The sequence below is a fragment of the Notechis scutatus genome, chromosome 6, assembly GCF_049901735.1.
Source record: "Notechis scutatus isolate UNSWTSFEM ecotype Mainland chromosome 6, rNotScu1.2, whole genome shotgun sequence".
Taxonomy (NCBI): Eukaryota; Metazoa; Chordata; class Lepidosauria; order Squamata; family Elapidae; genus Notechis; species Notechis scutatus.
Genome location: NC_142014.1, coordinates 53961886 through 53980785, shown reverse-complemented (window position 1 = coordinate 53980785; position 18900 = coordinate 53961886). Strand labels below are relative to the sequence as shown.

The window sequence follows — 18900 nt, the reverse complement described above, 5'->3', positions numbered from 1 at the left end:
GTAGCTCTGTGCTGGCAGAGAAGGCGTGACCAAATTGAGCAGTTTGTTTTCGCTCTGTCTCTGAGTCACAAGACAATCTTGGACTGGAATCGTCCTCTTCCAAAACAATCCAGGTCTACTAGTAAGCCGTGTCATGCAAGCTGAGTACAATGAGACTCCACTGGGTGGGGTGGGGGGTGGGGACAACTCCCCATAAGATGCAGAGCATTTGAAACAACACAGACTAGCAAAACTGTAGAACATACAAAGCTGCAGATGTACTGTGAACTGGGTCTCTCTCTGTCCTTAAATTAATGGAGTTTTTAAAGGCAGCGAAGAGGCTTTCAAATGGATGAGTCTTAGTGCCATCACTCATAAGATATCCTAGAGTCATTGGGCCTTTCTTTATTTAACTGTTTTTTTCCCCCCTGGCATAAAATGCATAGGGAAAAAAAGACCATAATATTTGAATTCAGTGTAAAATTCTGACAATGAGAAGGGTAGCTACATAAATAAAAATTATGATGATGTGCCACAGATAAATGCAATGTACGTATTTTAGCCACAATCTCCAAAAGGAGAAGATGATCAGACTATTCTGGGTATGCTTTCAAAAGTGGCTGCATTTTTTTTAACTCCAGTTGTGTCATTTTAATAACACTACAATGCATTTTCAGCACTGCAGGAGTCCATGAATAAATATTTATATTTTATCAAATTTGTATGTTACCCAACTCCTAACAACTGAGTGTCTCAGTATAACATGAGATTACAACAATAAGCAGTTAAAAATGATTTAAACAAACAAAATTGTGAGTGACAGACTGGCCAAGATGAAGCAAAGGATGTTCACAGAAGCTATTTGCATATATATATATGCCCATATACTTACAGTATGTTTGGGGAACCACAGTGGATGCAAAGAAAATGAATTTCTCCTTATTTCTTCTCAGCTAACTGTTCCACTTTCTGTTTTAGGTTGAACAGAGAATTGAACCAGTCAAACGGGCAGCACATAATGTGCACAAGAGGCTTGTGGCTTGCCTCCAGGGGCAATATGGAGCAGAACTGGACAAACGGGTGGTAAATCTCATTTTCCCCCTTTTTTGTGGTTCTTTCTTAGTTCACAATGTATTTACAATATGGGAAGCACATTTTTGGTGCTTCATGATAGTTCTCAAGTATAAAACATCTTTCTTTCCCCACCTCACCTTTTTTAGAAGCTGATACTATTCTACACTGAGAAAAAAAGTGCAATGGATTACACAGTAATTTATGCCTATAATTTTTTTCCTCTTCATGGCTCCAGCTTTGGGTGCTGATCTAAATTGTACTATAGAGTTTTATCTCCAGCTTTGCTACTGTACAGCTCCTATGCAAATCTCTAGGAGATTAAAGAAACCTGGGAATTAAAATGGTCTAATATATAAAGCCTTAGTAAGACCACACCTACAATACTGCATCCAGTTTTGGTCACCATACTATAAAAAGGATGCTGACACTCTAGAAAGTGTACAGAGAAGATCAACAAAGATTATTAGGGTACTGGAGGCTAAATAATATGAAAACAGTTAGAGGAACTGGGCATGGATAGTCTAGTGAAGAGAAGGGCCAGGGGAAACATGACAGCAGTGTTTCAATATTTGAGGGGCTATCACAGAGAGGAGGGAAGTCAAGCTATTTTCCAAAGCACCTGAAAGCCAGACAAGGAATAATGGATGGAAACTGATCAAGGAGAGATTCAACCTAGAAATAATGAATTTTTTTCTGGAAGTGAGAACAATGCACCAGTGGAACAGCTTGCCTTCAGAAGTCGTGGGAGCTTCATCATTGGAAGCTTTCTAGAAGAGACTGGACTGCCATCTGTCAGAAATAGTGTAGGGTCTCCTGCTTGGGCAGGGGTTTAGAACTAGATGGCCTATAAGGTCCCTTCCCATTCTGTTATTCTGTTAATATTAATCCACAGTTCTATCTGTAGCATTTATCCTAGGCTATGGTAGATTTAAGTTCTGTTGCCCTTGCAGATAAACTCCTAAGATAGTCTTCTAGTATTTAATATCTTCTGGATACATTGGATTTCTCACCTCACAATCAGGAGGCTGGGAGTTCGATACCAGGTAGAAGCTAATATTGGAAATAGACTCTCCTGCTATTATATTCTATTTATATATATTCTATTTGTTATTTTTCTTCTGCAGTTCATTTTTGCTTCTGTATATAAATAGGTATGAAAGGGAGGAAGGGAGCCAATTACTCTTTTCAGACTAATATACTACACAGAACTTTTCTAATAATTAAAAAAAATAGGAGAGAATGATAACAGACTACCTGCATTCCTTCAAGGAATGGTAAAATAAAAAATATTAAAAAGCAAGAGAATTTATTAATCAAGCTTTATAACTCTTTCATTAGTTGTCTATTTTAGACCAGTAATACTTTTGTACTTCATATCCTTTAGAATTATTTTTTTCATCTTCTTTCTTCTAGCTAGAAGGAACCAGAGGATGAAGTAATCTTTTTCAGTTTGTTCTTATATTATTACATCTCTAGCTTCTGAGTGAATACAGTAAATCCAGAATACTAATCACTAAATTCAACTAGCCAAGCTGTGGACATTTTTTAGCAATATATGCCCCCTCATGGGTGCAGCCAGGAAGAATAGAGACACATTTGCTATCTTCAGAATAAGGTATAAATTGGCCCCATTAGTACCAATAATGGTTTGCCTTAAAATCCATGGTATATTTATTTATTTTATTTATTTATTTATTCATTCATTTGTTTGTTTGTTTGTTGTTTGTCAAGCAAGTGTTAGATAACAGGTATAAGTATAAACATGGTTATGAATACATTAAATGGATACAAATAAAAAAGAAATAATAGGACAGGGACGGTAGGCACGTTGGTGCGCTTATGCATGCCCCCTACAGACCTCTTAGGAAAGGGGTGAGGTCAATAGTAGACAGTCTAAAGTTAAAGTTTTTGGGGTTTGGGGAAGAAACCACAGAATCAGGTAGAGTATTCCAGACATTGACCACTCTGTTGCTGAAATCGTATTTCCTGCAATCAAGTTTGGTGCAGTTTACCTTGAATTTGTATCTATTGTGTGTTCTTGTATTTTTGTGGTTGAAGCTGAGGTATTCATTGACAGGTAGGACATTGCAGTAGATAATTTTATGTACTATACTTAGATCAGACCGAAGGCAGCGTAGTTCTAGGTTTTCTAGGTCTAAAATTTCAAATCTGCTGGCATAAAGTATTCTGCTATGAGTAGAGGAGTGGAGAACTCTTCTCGTGAAATATTTCTGGACTTTCTTGACTGTATTAATACCCAATATGTAATGCGGGTTCCAGATTGATGAGCTGTATTCATGTATTGGTCTAGCAAATGTTTTGTACGCTCTAGTTAGTGGTGTGATATTTCCAGAGAAAAAGCTACGCAGGATTAGGTTAACAACTCTTAATACCTCTTTGGCTATGTAGTTACAGTGGGCTCTAGCACGTAGATCATTAGAGATGAGTACTCCAAGGTCCTTGACAGAGTTGAGGTCATCAAAAAAGTCTTGACTATTTACCCGTCTGTGTCTGTGGCGTATTATGTAACCACCAACAATATGTTAAGATGCTAATATTAAACTTTAAATCAGTTATGCCACTTCATGTATTTTTATTTTTAAAATCATTTTAATCATTTTTACAAATATGTATGGGAGTAGAGAAAACCAATATAATTATCATTTAAAGAAAAGGCTTGTTATATTCATATAGTTAATGAACTACCATACGTACCTCCATCATACTTACCTACATACTTATCATACTGTTCCCTTTTGGGGTGAATTATGCATAGCTCAGAAAAGGAGTAATAAAAAGCCAAAGAAATTAAAGAATGGGTTCAGAAAAAGAAATCTGGTTTACAGTTCATTGCACCTCTCTCTATCTTTCTGTCCTTGCAAATTATCCTTGTTTCTATATTGAGTTGGTGCATATTTCTATACTGAGTTGGTCTTGCTTTGTGTGAAAAAGATTCATTCCTCACAACAAACCATATTGTACCTACCCTTTTCTACTATCATTTGATTCATAAAATTTCTCCACTTGAATTCTCATCTTTAAATAACAATTGTACCAAAGTACAAAAATTCATCTGTTTGCTCTTGTTTTTCACCATTTATTTATCCTGGTCTTTGAATATTAATCTTCAAAAATCCATATTCATCTATATACAATCTACTCTCAGTCTTCTCTGAGCTTGATTGATTGCTTGGAGACATTTTGTTACTAGAAGTCAGTGCTAGAAGATTGTGAAGTTAGTAGCTTGCCCTGTTAGTGTTTATGGGGGTGCTGTTTTCTCCTGGTACTTCCTCGATTAGGATATTATTTACTATTCGATTGTTTGGTGTTAATTTCTGCTTATCTGGGTGTTTACTGATAAGAAGAATTCTTGTTTAAATTTCCATCTTAGCTTTTTTCTAGTCTCTTTTGAATGATGTGAAAATTATATGTGCCTATGGGTGGCTTATTTGTCTGAGTGCCAAGTATCCAGGAATGTGTTTTTTTTAGGATTTATCTTGGTCTGGGACAAACAAGCAGTAAACAACAGTTTACCTTCTAGTACCGAAGATGTTATACCTAGTCTGGTAATGAAATATCTGCAAGGAAACAACCAAGCTCAGAGAGCACTAAGGACTGCTCAGTCCAACTCTGGGCTACAAATATTCTCTTCTATTAATAATTGATCTGCAAACAATAGATCTGCATACAAATATGATATGTATATTCATATTTCCAACCAATGTCTAATATCATTCCAATGTTCCTTATATATTCGCCATCAATATATTTCATCACCAAATAGTATCTTTTTCTAAGCAGGTACTCAACAGGCACCATACTGATTCATTCTTGGGTCTTCAATGGCCCAATCACTTTTTCCCCCAGACTTTTCTATACTGTTCAAGTCACTTGGCTGAATATTTTTCTCCATTTAGATAAAATTCATGTAGAATGTTACATAATTTTTTTACCAAAACTTATCACTAGGTCTTCCATTGTTACCATTTACCAGAGTATAATATGAAACTATCACAAGCCCCTGGACTTTTATTTTCTGTGCAATTACCATGGCATAAATTATGCTAATTCATACTCTCTGACCTGTATCTTGGTCTTTTCATTCATAAGGTAGGATCCTTAATTTAGACATTGCCTGGAAACCAAAATACTGATACCCACATTTCACTAACTAGGAAATATACCCAGTATACGCATATATACTGCCCACAGGATTCAATGAATTATCATTGCCAAAAAAATATAATATCACATTAAGATGAGATGTTGATGGTGAGAAACAGCTATTATTATTACCTGTTAAGTCAATAGTAAAGAAATGGAGGAAAATTATATCCCTACAAGAACCCGTAATGTAGGCAAAAGTTAGATATTTAATAACTGTAATTACCAACTGTTACTGGTATAGGTATTTTTCTTCTCTGTTCATGGTCTTATTTTCTCACTTTTTTCCATAGAAAAAGTTACCTTTGATGGCATTATCAGTCACTATGGCTGAAAGTTTTAAGGAATTAGACATGGATTCCAGTCTTGGGTAAGAATTGTTACATTTTATGAGTGAAAGACACAGTGTTCTTCATAACTGAGGAACATATTAGTCTAGCTTGTTATCTCTGAGGCTACTATAAAGTTTATCTCCTCTATGGAACACAAAATCATATTTTCTTTTACAATTTGGAAATGTCCTTTGCATTAATATCCTGACTGAACTGGTTTTGTTTGTTTTCTGAAAACATAAAAATATTATTTTTCTAGAGCAGTATTCTTTCTAGCATCTGTGTAATTAATATTAATCTTAAAATCTACTCGTACAGAAATATTTGGCAAGTTGAGTCTCCTCTGTTTGCCTTATCTGTTTCCCTCTACCACATGTTTTTACTGTTGGCCATGTATTTTAAGAACCATGCCAACTATGAAATCTGCTTTAAGCTATGGTATATTTTGTACTTCTGGGATAACTTTCTGTCCAGCAATATGGTGGTACAGAAGAAAGCAACAGAAACACAGAGTGGATCCAGTTTTCACTAGGTGAAATCCAAGCTGCAGTTTTGTGGTGGGTGGGTATTGGATTTGGGGGGTTGGGGTTGACTTCATGTCAGTTTTTGACTCCTAGTGATTACGGGGATAAGTCCCTGAAGTTTTCTTGACAAGATTTCAGAAGTGGTTGCCATTGCCTGCTTCCTAGGGCTAAGAGTGTATGATTAGCCAAAGGTCAACTAGTTTGCTTCATGCCTAAGTGGGATTAGAACCCTTTGTCTCCTGGTTTCTAATCTTCTGCCTTAATCAGTACACCAAATTGGTTCTTACATTTCTATTAGCAGAAGCCAATTCTGGGTGTTGAGTGGGAGGAAGGCCATTTCCCTTTCTCCTTGCACAGGCTTGCCCCATGCCTTCAAATCTGTTTCAGAGAAACTCATATTCTTCCAGAGCAATTGTAAGAACACACAGGAGTGACATGAAGAAGAGAAAGTCTCATCACACAAGTGTAAGTCTGCTAGTGCAGCCTTAAATTCTACTGCTCATCACTTAATAGGCACGATTTGCCCTGCTAGCATTCCCTTGGTTTCCTCTATACAGTGTCACAAAAGAGCAAATGGTAGACTTTTTTTCAGTAACAGACACAGCAAGTCACAAAAAACAAAGTATTTTTTTACAGGCAATCCCACAAGTAATATATGGATGTTGCATTATCAACTGAAGCTGAGCCACAATGACCTGAAACTGCAGAAAAATCTTTGGGGTTTATCAATGTCAAGTACATATATCTGCTCCTCAAGGAGTATTTTATTTAGAAAATGAATATTGGGAATGAAGTTACTGATTGCATAAACTGTCTTGTATCTCCAATCATTCAAGCAATTCCAAGTTCTGGAGAGTATTTCTTTGGAAATTGTGCTCAAGTTTCCACCCTTTATCTTTTTCAGTTGGAATGAGGCATGATTTTTACCCCTTTTAAACTAGATTTTTCAACTGCTTATTTTACTTTTAGTGGCTCTATATATCCTCTTGGTAAAAAGATGCAATACATATCAGAGAAATTAAAGTATAATTAATAATAATTGCAGAGGTTAAAATTGTGACAGACAAATTGAAAAAAAATAGTTTTCCCAATTTGATGCTCTCAATTCCCATTGCACATGGCTTGCAATACCATATATTTAGAAAATGCTGGCTGTGGGAAGAAGCAGTTGTTGAAGGAGCCAAACAGGTCTCTGGAAGCAAAAGAAGAATAACTGTATTATATGTTAGTCCCCAGAGGTGTTATGGTAGATTGATATTCTTCACCTTCCAAGTTGGATTTTGAACTCTTTCTTTCTTCTTTCCTTCTAGGAAAGCTCTAGAAATGAGTTGCTGCATTCAAAGCATGCTGGCCAGGATCCTTGCAGAGTTTGAAATTACTCTTGAACAAGATGTCCTACAACCCCTGAATAAACTGAGTGAGGTATCTTTAATCTTGAATCAAATCTTTACTATAGTCAGAAACCAGCATAATCTTTCATCTCTTTTCTCTTCATTCCTATTTCCATGTTTACTTAACCTCAGCAATTTCACAATTTGTCCAGCCACAGTGCAATTCATGCAGTAAACTATGGTTAAACAATTGATGATGAAATGCTTCAGGTACCCAGCCACATAGTCCTTCCTTACTAATGGGCAAATGCTGCTGTAATTTAGGAGCTATGGGAACTTTGGTTGTAATGTTCATTTACAAGGAAGAACAAAATCAAAAGGTTGTTTAAATTTTGTAAGGCTGTTCACAGATATAGTTAAGGATCAATATACACTGGAAATAACTACCTTGTCATGCTTGACTTTCTAACTTAAGCAAAATCAGGAAACAGGCATTTCCTGACAAGGTGCTAGAAGAAAGACCACTAACTGCTTCTGCTGTTCAAATGTAAGAAAAGTATAGTAGATAAGAAGCCACTCAAGGCCTCAGGAGAGCCAAACCCATTCTCAGTCATTGGAAGCTCATTGAATGCCTTTATACCAATCACTGTTTCTCAACTCAACATTCCTAATGGAATGATTGTTGTAAGAAAAATTGGAGGAAAGACTACTATGTATACTCCTTTGATCTTCTGGAGGAAAGATAGGATATAAATCTAGCAAATAAATAACAAATCTGGCTATGGTGAAAATGCTCATACAAAATCCTGGCAAGGGCCATCATAATATTACGGTCAGAAAAAGAATAAAATCCTGGAAACATAAGAAATAGGCTATTTTATGCAGATTACAAACCAACAGGATCTTAAATTAATGCCATTTCCTCATTAGTCACTGAAAGAATTTTCTAGTGCCATCCATCCATCATTGAAGTGATATAAAGCTTATTATTATGGTTGGTCCCACAATCAGCCAGATGTTTAAACTGGAGTTGGCATTTTTCTATATGGACTTACTGAGTCCTTCCCAAAGACCCAGGATAGGCAGGAGTTGTTTAATAATTAAATATCATTGCAGCATGTTGTTCCAAGTAAAGCTGCCTTTTGCAATTAACTCATGGTGATTTTTGTCAATGCCAATGGTGTAAGAGTGGGGATCCAAGATGCCTATTACTATTGGTATTATCTTTGCTTTTTTTTTTTTTTTTTGCTACTTTTATTTGTAGGTCTTTAAATTTTGTGATTTTCTCCAGTTCTTTCTTTTGTCTTTTTCTGTCTTTAGGTACTGCCTCATCCAGTATCCATAATTTTTTGTCTTTCTTATCAACAGTTGTTCAATCTGAGGCATTATATGGCAGGTGCTTGTCTGTTTGAATTTTAAAATACCAGAACACTTTAGCTTCTTCATTTTCTAGTTGTCTATTTTGTGATCTCACCAGTTCTTGCTTGCAGGCAAATGATATTTCTTGAAGATATTCCAAAGTATCTTTGTTACCACTGTTGTTTATATAAGAATATAACAGTCAAATATTTAGACTGTATTTGGCATTTTTATTATTAGTATTAGTATTATTACCATATATTACTGTATCTAAAGACTATTTAAACATTTATTAGTTAAAACCATTGATGGGAATGGTACTTATGGGAGCTGATGATAGTGGGAACTGACCCCAAATCCTTCATCCCAACCTCTTCTAGGAGGAGCTGCCTGTCATCCTGAAACACAAAAAGAATCTTCAGAAACTTATTCTGGATTGGAACACCATCAAAAGCCGGTACTGAGGGGATATAATAAAATAGAAAAATGAGGAAGGCTCAATGAAACCTTTGAATGGGAGTGATGGGGGGAAAGTCTCTTAAAATGTAGCTCATGTTCTGCCAGGGGCTGGTTATGTTTTTGATAACATTACCTTGGCAACAAGATCTCTACCATTCAAAGCCTGAAAGTACCAACTAACTTAACATTCTGAATTACAATTTCCTTGGATTTGAGGTTTAGGGTTTGTATGAGCTAGCCACAATGGCTTATGATATAGTGCAATCACTGAAAGAAGTTATGTTTGAGCACTTCGAAACTACTTCAAATCTTTAGCATATTATTTTTCCAATCTGTTACCAGATGTACTGTACTATTCTTCCTATTACTCACAGTCAGCATGGCCAGTGGCATATTATAGTCCTGCAATTGGGACCACTAACTCCATCACTAAATGGCATGGTCATAAAATGAAATATCATGTGAGCACACTGACTTTTAACTGTTGGCAGCTGCAGTTGTTATGTGAATCATCCTCAATCATTAAGCATGATATCACATGCTAACCAGTCATTGTAAGGATTACCTGTATTTAAGAGATGCCAGGTTGGGGAAAGCTGCACAAATGGGTAATCCCCTACATGCCTGTTCAACTGCATTTCAATTTGGGAGTCCCACTTTCTGTATATCTTGTATTTCTATTTGTTTTGTGTGCTGACTTACATAAATTATTTAACGTTTCTAAAGAAATGCATAGGTTAAGGAGAGGTGATTGCTCAGTGGTGGAACTCCTACTTTGTGTGTAGAACATCTCAGCACAAATACTTGCCATTTCTGAATTAGACAAGAAAAACAGCTGCAAGAGTTTGATAACTGCCATCAATTCATGTCAGTAATAGGAAACTAAAATCTCAAGGTTGTTAGAAGTGGCTTTCATGTTTTTTCATGTCTTTTTGGTTAGTAACTGTTTGCTATCATATTCACATCAGTAAAGTGTTTCACTACTATGCTTGCTAACTGAAAAAATGAACTACATTTTCTTGCATATAAGGGCCTACATGGTTATAGCCTCCGTAAGTCCATAATGTACTTTAGCTATCATAAGCCCAGACTTTAAGGTTTAGTTTTGTGTTCTGCCTCTTTCAAGGAAAAAGTAATGTTATATATGGTATTTCCAGAAGTCCACTGTCAGTGCAAAGCAATGCCCATAAAGAGTCATGTTTATACACACAAACATTACAGTCCTGTTCCTCTTTCAGGTTTCTCAATTACCAAAGACCTTCCACTCAACATTTTCATCTGTGTGTTCAAGTGGATACATGTACTGTATTTTGGGACATAAGAATTGTATGGACATACATGTGGCTATTGTAATATGAGTGGTATAAATATAATGTCACTCTCCTGTTTAATTATTATCAGTTCTAATACTGCATTGGGATGAACTAAGGAATAATTAAGATAGAATGTATTACCGAACATTAGAAATAATACTGATTAGTTGCAACTTTCCATCTGTAGATAATTCACATTCCATTTACTTAAAAGTAAGTGACTGTCCATCAATGCCCATAGTGCTCTTATGCTATCCATGTTATATCAAAGGCTAAAAGGGAAAGTTGTTGCCAATGTAAATGGCTTGACCTGGAGTAATATTATATTCATATGTTATGAAGGAATCTCTTAAGTGTCCCAATCTTGACTCATTTTTATCCTGCCTTATTTTTAAACTATCAAAAGAATCAGACAGATTTCTTCCCCTCTCCCCTTTTATTCTCACAACAGTGTGAAATAATTTAGAGTAAAATAAAACAAGCCACAGCCATTCAGTAAGCTTTGACAAAAAAAAAAAATTGGATTAGGATTTGTATCCAAGTGGTACAAGAATGTGATAGTGATGTTACTAGAAGAGATGGGACTAACATTCTTGTCTTTTTTATGTCTTGAGGGAATCAATTTACCTCTTTTATTTTTAACATCTAAAATTTGTACCATCTGAATTTGGTAATTTACCCTTAAATTTAGATTGCATGAAATTACCAAGTTGTGCAGAATAAATAAACTGGATGGGATTGGTTGTCTATCTGTGCAATACGCTTTCTCAGTGAGACAAGATTTGAACTCAAGCCTCCCCTAGTTCTAGTCTGGCACTCAAAATTTGCACTACACAAACTGCTGTTAAAACAGTTGGGGCTTCCCACTCCACAGGAAATACAACATCACATGGTTTTTTTCATACAAAGTGTCAGTCTTAGGCTTCACAATAACACCTCAAAACCTTCTTATTAAGACAATTTTTATATCAAACATATCCTGTTTCCTAATTTTGAAATACCATTGAACCTACCTGTTTCTTTTTTTAAAAAAACCAGTCTAAACCAAGCTGCCAAGAATTCCAGTAATAGTGTCAGTGCTATCACAACTTCAGGAGCCTCATCAGCTGCCGTAAAGTTGGAGAATCTGAAGGAGGAAGAAGAGGAGATGAAGAGGAGGGTGGAGCAGAGTAAGGTACTTATACATAGAGACAGCTTGATCAAGAATGTATTGATTTATCTTAGTCTACTCTTCAATTCTGGTATCGATAAGCATGTTTATGTAAGAAATTCATCAAGTACAGGACAGCTGAGAAATAGTTAAAAAATAAAGTGGAAAGAATAGAGTGTTGAAGTAGTTTCTTTTTTGTCACAGAGTTCATCAGATTGGCTGTGTTTAGTTTGTCTACTGATGGAACCAGTCTCTACTATCAATTTTATTGTGTACTGTGTAGCTTCCATAAGTGAGCTCAAAATGCCAAACTAGTTTCTAATGATTGTCACTCCAAAACCTACTATTTGATTGCTAAAATAAGACTATTGCAAAACTCCTGCATCTCATTATTCTAACTTGGAAAGTCACCATGGATTTGTAATGGCTACCAATGGAAGGCATAAGAATTTGTTGGCTTCCATTAGTTGCGTACATGTATCCTCAGAGCCATGCAGTTACATTCGAGAAGTGCACTAGAGGTATACTCCCTAACTCTATTAGGAGTTTGTTGATGCTGTAATGCAGTTTCCCAACCTTGGCAATTTTAAGATGCATGGACTTCAACTCCCAGAATTCTCCAGCCAGCATGGGAAATTCTGGGAGCTGAAGTCTATGTATCTATGTGGCCTAGATTGGGAAACCCTGCTGTAATGAATGAATATTAAGAAATAATAGTGATGAATTTTATGTTAAATTTTTCATGAGTGTATCAAGGAATAATAGTTCCCAATCCTGTTCCAGGATGAATATATGGCTGATTTATATCATTTTTCAACCAAGGAGGACAGCTATGCTAAGTACTTTATCAAAGTAAGATTTAATTTCATTTTCTTAACTAATCTATTTATATTTTATTCATATTATATTTTAAAAATCACATGTTCTAACTTCTGAAAATTTCATCTCTCCATAGACAAGATGTGAGAAAAATACTAATTAGAATTACAATTCTGTTTACTTGTTTCTCTGTGACAGTTGCTGGAAATCCAGGCAGAATATCATCAGAAGTCTCTGGAATCTCTAAATTCCAGCTTGGCAGAGCTAATGAGTTCTCACAACCAAACAGGTACAATTTGAGATGCATTTTTTTGGTATGGCACATTAGCAATGAATAAATTGCTACTGTACAGCCAGAGTTTTAGGAATATTAAAGAGAAAGGATTAAAAATACAGTATGTGGGAACTGAACATTAATAGCAATAGTAATAGCACTTGGATTATATACTGCTTCACAGTGCTTTACAGCCATCTCTATGCAATTCACAGAGTCAGCATATTGCCCCCAACAATCTGGATCCTTTTAATACTTAATGTTTTTGGCAGGGGCACTCTCTGGCCATTTGCTTAGAAGTGGTCCTTTTTAACTGATATTTGCATTAACTGGTGTTTGCATTGACCCATGGTAGTCAGCTAGAAATGGCTTCAGCTTTTTGTTCTGTGTACATAAAAACCCCCCAGATATTAGCCCAGAAGAGTTGAGAGGAGATGACTCTGGAAATTAATAGACAAGCATTCTTTAATCTTTCTCCATTCTCCTCCTCCTTCCTTGTTTAGATGCCCCTTTTCCATTAGATCCAGCTGTACCAGGGGTGTATGGAATGCCATTAGAGACTCACCTGAAGGCTGCTGGGCGAGAGATTGCACTTCCCATTGAAGCCTGTGTTATGATGCTGTTGACCGCAGGTATGCAGGAAGAGGTAGGTATCACCCTCTGTCCAGCTATTTATTTGCCACAGACCTCCTGGTTTCTCCCTTATTTTTTTTTCTTTTCTTTTAGGGGCTCTTCCGGTTGGCAGCAGGAGCTTCTGTGCTGAAGAAACTAAAATACTGCCTGGACAGTGGCTCAAATATTTTGGATGAATTCTACATAGACCCTCATGCTGTGGCAGGTAGGTGATCAGCAGTACTGAAGAGCTCTTGTTTGGGACACTACGCACTGTCTGGGACATTACACATCCTCTTCATGACCCGTTTTCCTTGTTAGCTTCTGAAAGGAGGCTTTGTGGTATCTGAAGCAGAACATCCAGATTCGGTTACAGTTTTGTTCCATATAATATCAACCTTGTGAACTCTCAAACTTCCTCTTTCTGATATGTATTCAAGATGGACAGTGATTAATATATGTATATATGGGTGTAGGGGTGTGTGTGAATGTGTGTGTGATGTGTGTGTACACTTTTGAGAGCAGGCAACAGAATTTCATTTTTAATGTGTTCCAGTGTGTCCATAGTGAAAAACAGCAATAAAGGCTGTCTGTCTGTCTGTCTGTCTGTCTGTTATGTATTGTGAAAGGAGTAAGTTTTCACTCCAGTCCGCCAATCGGGCAGGAAAATACTTTAAACTGATTGGATGGCTCGTCTGACTGCTCCTATAAAAGGAGAACTGTCAGACAGGGTTTTTGCTGGGTTGTTTGTTCCTGAATAAAGAAGTTACAGCGACTCTGTCTATACAACACTATCTATCTATCTATCTATCTATCTATCTATCTATCTATCTATCTATCTATCTATCATCAAAGAGGATTTTCAGTGAAATTTGAGTAGAGCAAAACAGAAGCAAAGCACATTGTTCTCTCACCTCCAAGCTTCTAAGCAACCTTCCCTTGCTGCTTCATAATATAGGAAAATAAAGTATTTACTTTGAACATCATTAAATGTGGCAAGTTTACACAGCATAATTCCACTTTTCTCTCAGACAGCAGTATACAACTTAAGGTTCTTTAGACAGTTAGGAAAACAGTTCCCAAACTCTGGTCATTGATTACAATACTGGTTCTCATAATATTGAAACATTTGACATATACCAGGCAATTTACATCTTGTTTACAGCTAGGCAGTCATATTGTGTCAGAAACATACTTCTTTGTTTCCAGGTGCATTAAAATGTTACCTACGAGAATTGCCACAGCCGTTGATGACCTCTGAACTCTATGATGATTGGCTGAAAGCTGCCAGGTGAGTTAGAAATAGAAAGACAGGCTTAAGCACGCTATAGTTCTTTCAGTCTTTGGTTGAGTTTTATTTCTCTGATGAACTAATACTTACTCCCTTGTTTATATTTATATTTATATTTATATTGACTAGAACACTGGGCCGTATCTAACAAAATGAAATTCAATGTAGAGAAAAGTAAAGTCCTACACTTAGGCAAGAAAAACCAAAAGTACCTATATAGACTGGGTGAAATCAGGCTCAATAGCAGTAACTGTGAGAGGGATCTTGGAGTCTTAGTGGACAATCAGCTAAATATGAGCCAGCAGTGTGCAGCAGCAGCCAAAAAAGCTAATGCAATCCTAAATTGCATTAACCAAGAGATACAATCGAGATCAAGTGGGGTACTAATACCACACTATAAAGCCTTAGTAAGAACTGCATCCAGTTTTGGTCATCACATTATAAAAAAGATGTTGAGACTCTAGAAAAAGTACAAAGAAGAGCAACCAGGAAGATTAGAGGACTGGAGACTAAAACATATGAAGAATGGTTACAGGAACTGGGCTTGGCTAGTCTAGTGAAGAGAAGGACCAGGGGAGAAATGATAGCAGTCTTCCAATATTTGAGAGGCTGCCACAGAGAGGAAGGGTTTAAGCTATTTTCTAAAGCACCTGTAGGCCAGACAAGGAATAATGGATGGAAACTGAACAAGGAGAGATTTAACCTGGAAACAAGGAGAAACTTTCTGACAGTGCAAACAATCAACCAATGGAACACCTTGCCCTCAGAAGTTATGGGAGCACCATCAGTTGAGACTTTCAAGAAGAGATTGGACTGCCATTTGTCAGAAATGGTGTAGGGTCTCCTGCTTAGGTGGGGGGTTGGACTAGATGACCTACAAGGTCCCTTCCAACTCTGATTATCTGTTATCTGTTATATTTGAAAAATAGTTATAAAACCTATTTTCTCCCCAGATATACAGTGGATATAAAAAGTCTACACACACGTTTAAAATGCTAGGTTTTTGAGATGTAAAAAAATCAGACCAAGATAAATCGCTTCAAAAAATTTTGCACCCTGATTTATATTGATCTGATATTTTTTTTTACATCTCAAAAACCTAGCATTTTAACAGGTGTTTAGAGTTCTTATATCCACTGTATACGCTGGCACAGGTCAGGCTGCACGGCCATTAAGAAAGTGCAGATATTCTCATCACAAGTTAATAAAGACATTAAAAAATTAAAAGGAAATTCTATATTTCAGCAGAGATCTTTTAAAAAAATATCTCAGAAATATATCCAATTATTGTTCCTAACTCAGATTATTCTTAGAATACTAATTCAGCCTAGTTCTAGTCCTATTCAATTTCCCATAGGCAGATAGTTAGAACTATAACAACCCAACAACAAGCAAGAAAGATCTTCTACTCTTTGTGTGTAATTGTTAATCTCCAGATTCATAGTACTTTCTTAGAAATTTACGAAAAAATCTTCCTCTCCTAACACATGATGGTACAGAAGAAAAATGTCTAATATATTCTGATCCATAAAATATAGAGACAACCAGTGGTTGGGATTTAGAATAAACTGTAGAAACCTTACAATGAATCTCATCTTAAGCAATTAGCTCTGTTAATCAAATCAGATTCCTTTGCATTGAACTTGACTTCTGATAATTTCATGGACATGTCTGTATAATTTCTTGGCAACAACATGAAATTGTTGCCACTGCCTTATTTCCATTAAAACAAGCAGTCTAGAAATTAACCTTAGTTAATTAGTTAACCCAGATGACACCCTCTTGCAAATATTAACCAGACTCACCCAACTTGTTTGGCTTCTACCGTCAGTGAAGCTCGGCCAAGTGCTTCCACCAACTGAGAACTAAAGACAGCTGTGGTGGCACAGTGGTTCGAATACAGTATTGCAGGCTAATTCTGCCAATTGCCAGCAGTTCGATTCTGCTTGGTTGACTCACTCTTTCACCCTTCCAAGGTCGATAAAGACCCAGATTGTTGAGGGCAATATGGTGATTCTGTAAACCACTTAGAGAGGTGTAAGCCACTATGAAGTCGTATTTAAGTCTAAGTACTATTGCTATTGCTAAAGAGGATTGCTCCATCCATAACTGAGAAGCCTTAGAGGATGTAAATGAGAAGAAATACTGCGAGAATCTGATTACATTGTCCTTGACTATTAGGCAATATGAAATAATATGATAAATTCTCACAATCGCTATTATCCTTTTTATTTTCAAGTTGTTCTGGCTTTCCTTTTCTGCCTCAAAAAAAATAACACCCTTTCCCCCCTTCACTCTTCCTTTTCAGTGCCAAAGAGCCAGAAATTCAACTAGAGTGCCTCAAGGATGTTTGTAATCTTCTTCCCAAGGACAACTACAACAATCTGAGGTGTGACATAGCTATAAATTTTTAGAATGTTCAAGGATCAATCCTTGAATGTTTGCATTTTTATGTGTTCGCTGCCTTAATTCAGAAAGTTGGCTTATTATAGGCTTACTTAAATGAAGATGTAAAGCTTTTCTCCTCCTTGCCTTTCTGTGATAGGTCAAAATTCAATGGAAAAACATGGGAATCCTAAGAAAATCAAGGCACAGAGTTTTTTACAAATCACTCTCTCTTTGTAGGTATCTGATTCGTTTTTTAGCCAAGCTGGCTGAACAACAGGAAGTGAATAAAATGTCCCCAAGCAACATTGCTATAGTCCTAGGACCCAACCTACTGTGGCCCCAGGAGAATGAAGGGTAAAGTATAGATGTGCCAGAAGACAATATATTGTGGGTTTTATATAGCATAATACTTATTCAGTAATGAAGTATTGAGAAATACCTCTCTTATTTCACACACACTCTCAATCTATGTAATATGTTGTACCAAAATGATATATGTTACTTTCTTCCAATCTTGGTACTGCCCATCAGGTGTATTAAACTATAATGCTCATTATTCCCCAGCCAATAGCATTATTGTTGGGAATTGTAAGACAGATCAACTGGGGACCCACAGGGTAGATAAAGAAAATCATCCAGATCAAATTCGTTTAAAACTGGGAAATATTTGCAAAGTGCATCCTTTTTCATCACTGCAACAATGTAATTAATTTTTCTGGTTTCAATGCAATTTAATTTTTCTGGTTTCAACATTCCTCATTCAAAGACCTTATTGAGAACTTTTTCTTTATTTGTAATGGAGAGAGGAAGGTCTTCATTTCTTTTTCAGCCATGCCAAACCAATCAAGTAAGTGGCTGGTAGTTTAAGTAGACACATAAACAGATCTCCTTTCCAACTTTCTTGCACCGGTTCAGCTATCCAAGAATTAGACATAAAGTTTTTAAAAAGCTTCAAAAATAACTTCATGAATAATTAGTTAAGCTATTAAATTATTCCTTGCCTAAAGTAATGATACTATCACTATATTCCTTATAGAATATGTCTGCGTATGTAACTATGGGTAATTTCTACCTTAATCAGGGGCAGTAATTGCCCTTAGTTGGCAGTCTTATGTAGCTAGTGAATACTGCTGGCTTTCTTCCAATCAGCTTCTACCTCTGTATGGAATATGTGTGACTCTATGTCACATCCTTCTCCGTCTTTGCTGATCTTCTTATTTGAACTCTTTGGCAATCTTCCTCAGTCTGTCTTGGAATCTGCACTTCTTCATCAATCAAAACTACGTAAATCCCTTTTAGTTTTTCAACTATCAGCTTCTTCTGGATCTCTCTAATCACAGCTCCAAAGCAGCTCTCTTTTACTGTCATGCTTTCAACTATCTTCAATATTTTTTGTCACTTCCAGCTCTCCTAATGTGAGAAAGTGTGTAGGTGCTTGTGTATTGAAAGTTTATTTATTTCACTTTATATTTTTATATAGCATTTCTAAAATCTCTCAAGAAATGACAGAAACTGAACAGGTATTCACTGCCAAAATGAAGGGGGGAAATCTAATTGCTTCCCCTTTTAAATCTGTTCTTAATATGTTTCAAATTAGGTTTTAGTCAGTTTTCCAGAAAACACATATGAACAGCAGTGCTTTCAACCTAATATTCTGTTCTTGAACTAACCAGCCAGAAACAGATGGGAATCCTTGTTGAAAGACAAGTCTGTATGCTTTCCTACACATTTTAAAGAGAAACCAATATTGAGATATATTTTTTCTTTTCAGGGAATTAATATGTATCAATATATCTTTTAACAATAATAGCCTTATCTTACCACCTCCTGT

At 36.2% G+C, this 18900-nt stretch overlaps 1 protein-coding gene across 1 annotated transcript in view; it reads left to right on the top strand.

Annotated features, from left to right (window-relative positions):
• SH3BP1 (SH3 domain binding protein 1) overlaps positions 1-18900 on the top strand; it is a 31140-nt gene that overhangs the window by 6958 nt on the left and 5282 nt on the right. The window contains exons 3-14 of the mRNA XM_087968339.1: positions 958-1062; positions 5511-5587; positions 7384-7495; positions 9144-9220; positions 11574-11709; positions 12469-12537; positions 12703-12793; positions 13282-13424; positions 13505-13616; positions 14600-14681; positions 16990-17070; positions 17307-17423. Coding sequence (XP_087824465.1) covers positions 958-1062; positions 5511-5587; positions 7384-7495; positions 9144-9220; positions 11574-11709; positions 12469-12537; positions 12703-12793; positions 13282-13424; positions 13505-13616; positions 14600-14681; positions 16990-17070; positions 17307-17423 — 1202 coding nt within the window. The remainder of the gene's footprint in view (positions 1-957; positions 1063-5510; positions 5588-7383; positions 7496-9143; positions 9221-11573; positions 11710-12468; positions 12538-12702; positions 12794-13281; positions 13425-13504; positions 13617-14599; positions 14682-16989; positions 17071-17306; positions 17424-18900) is intronic.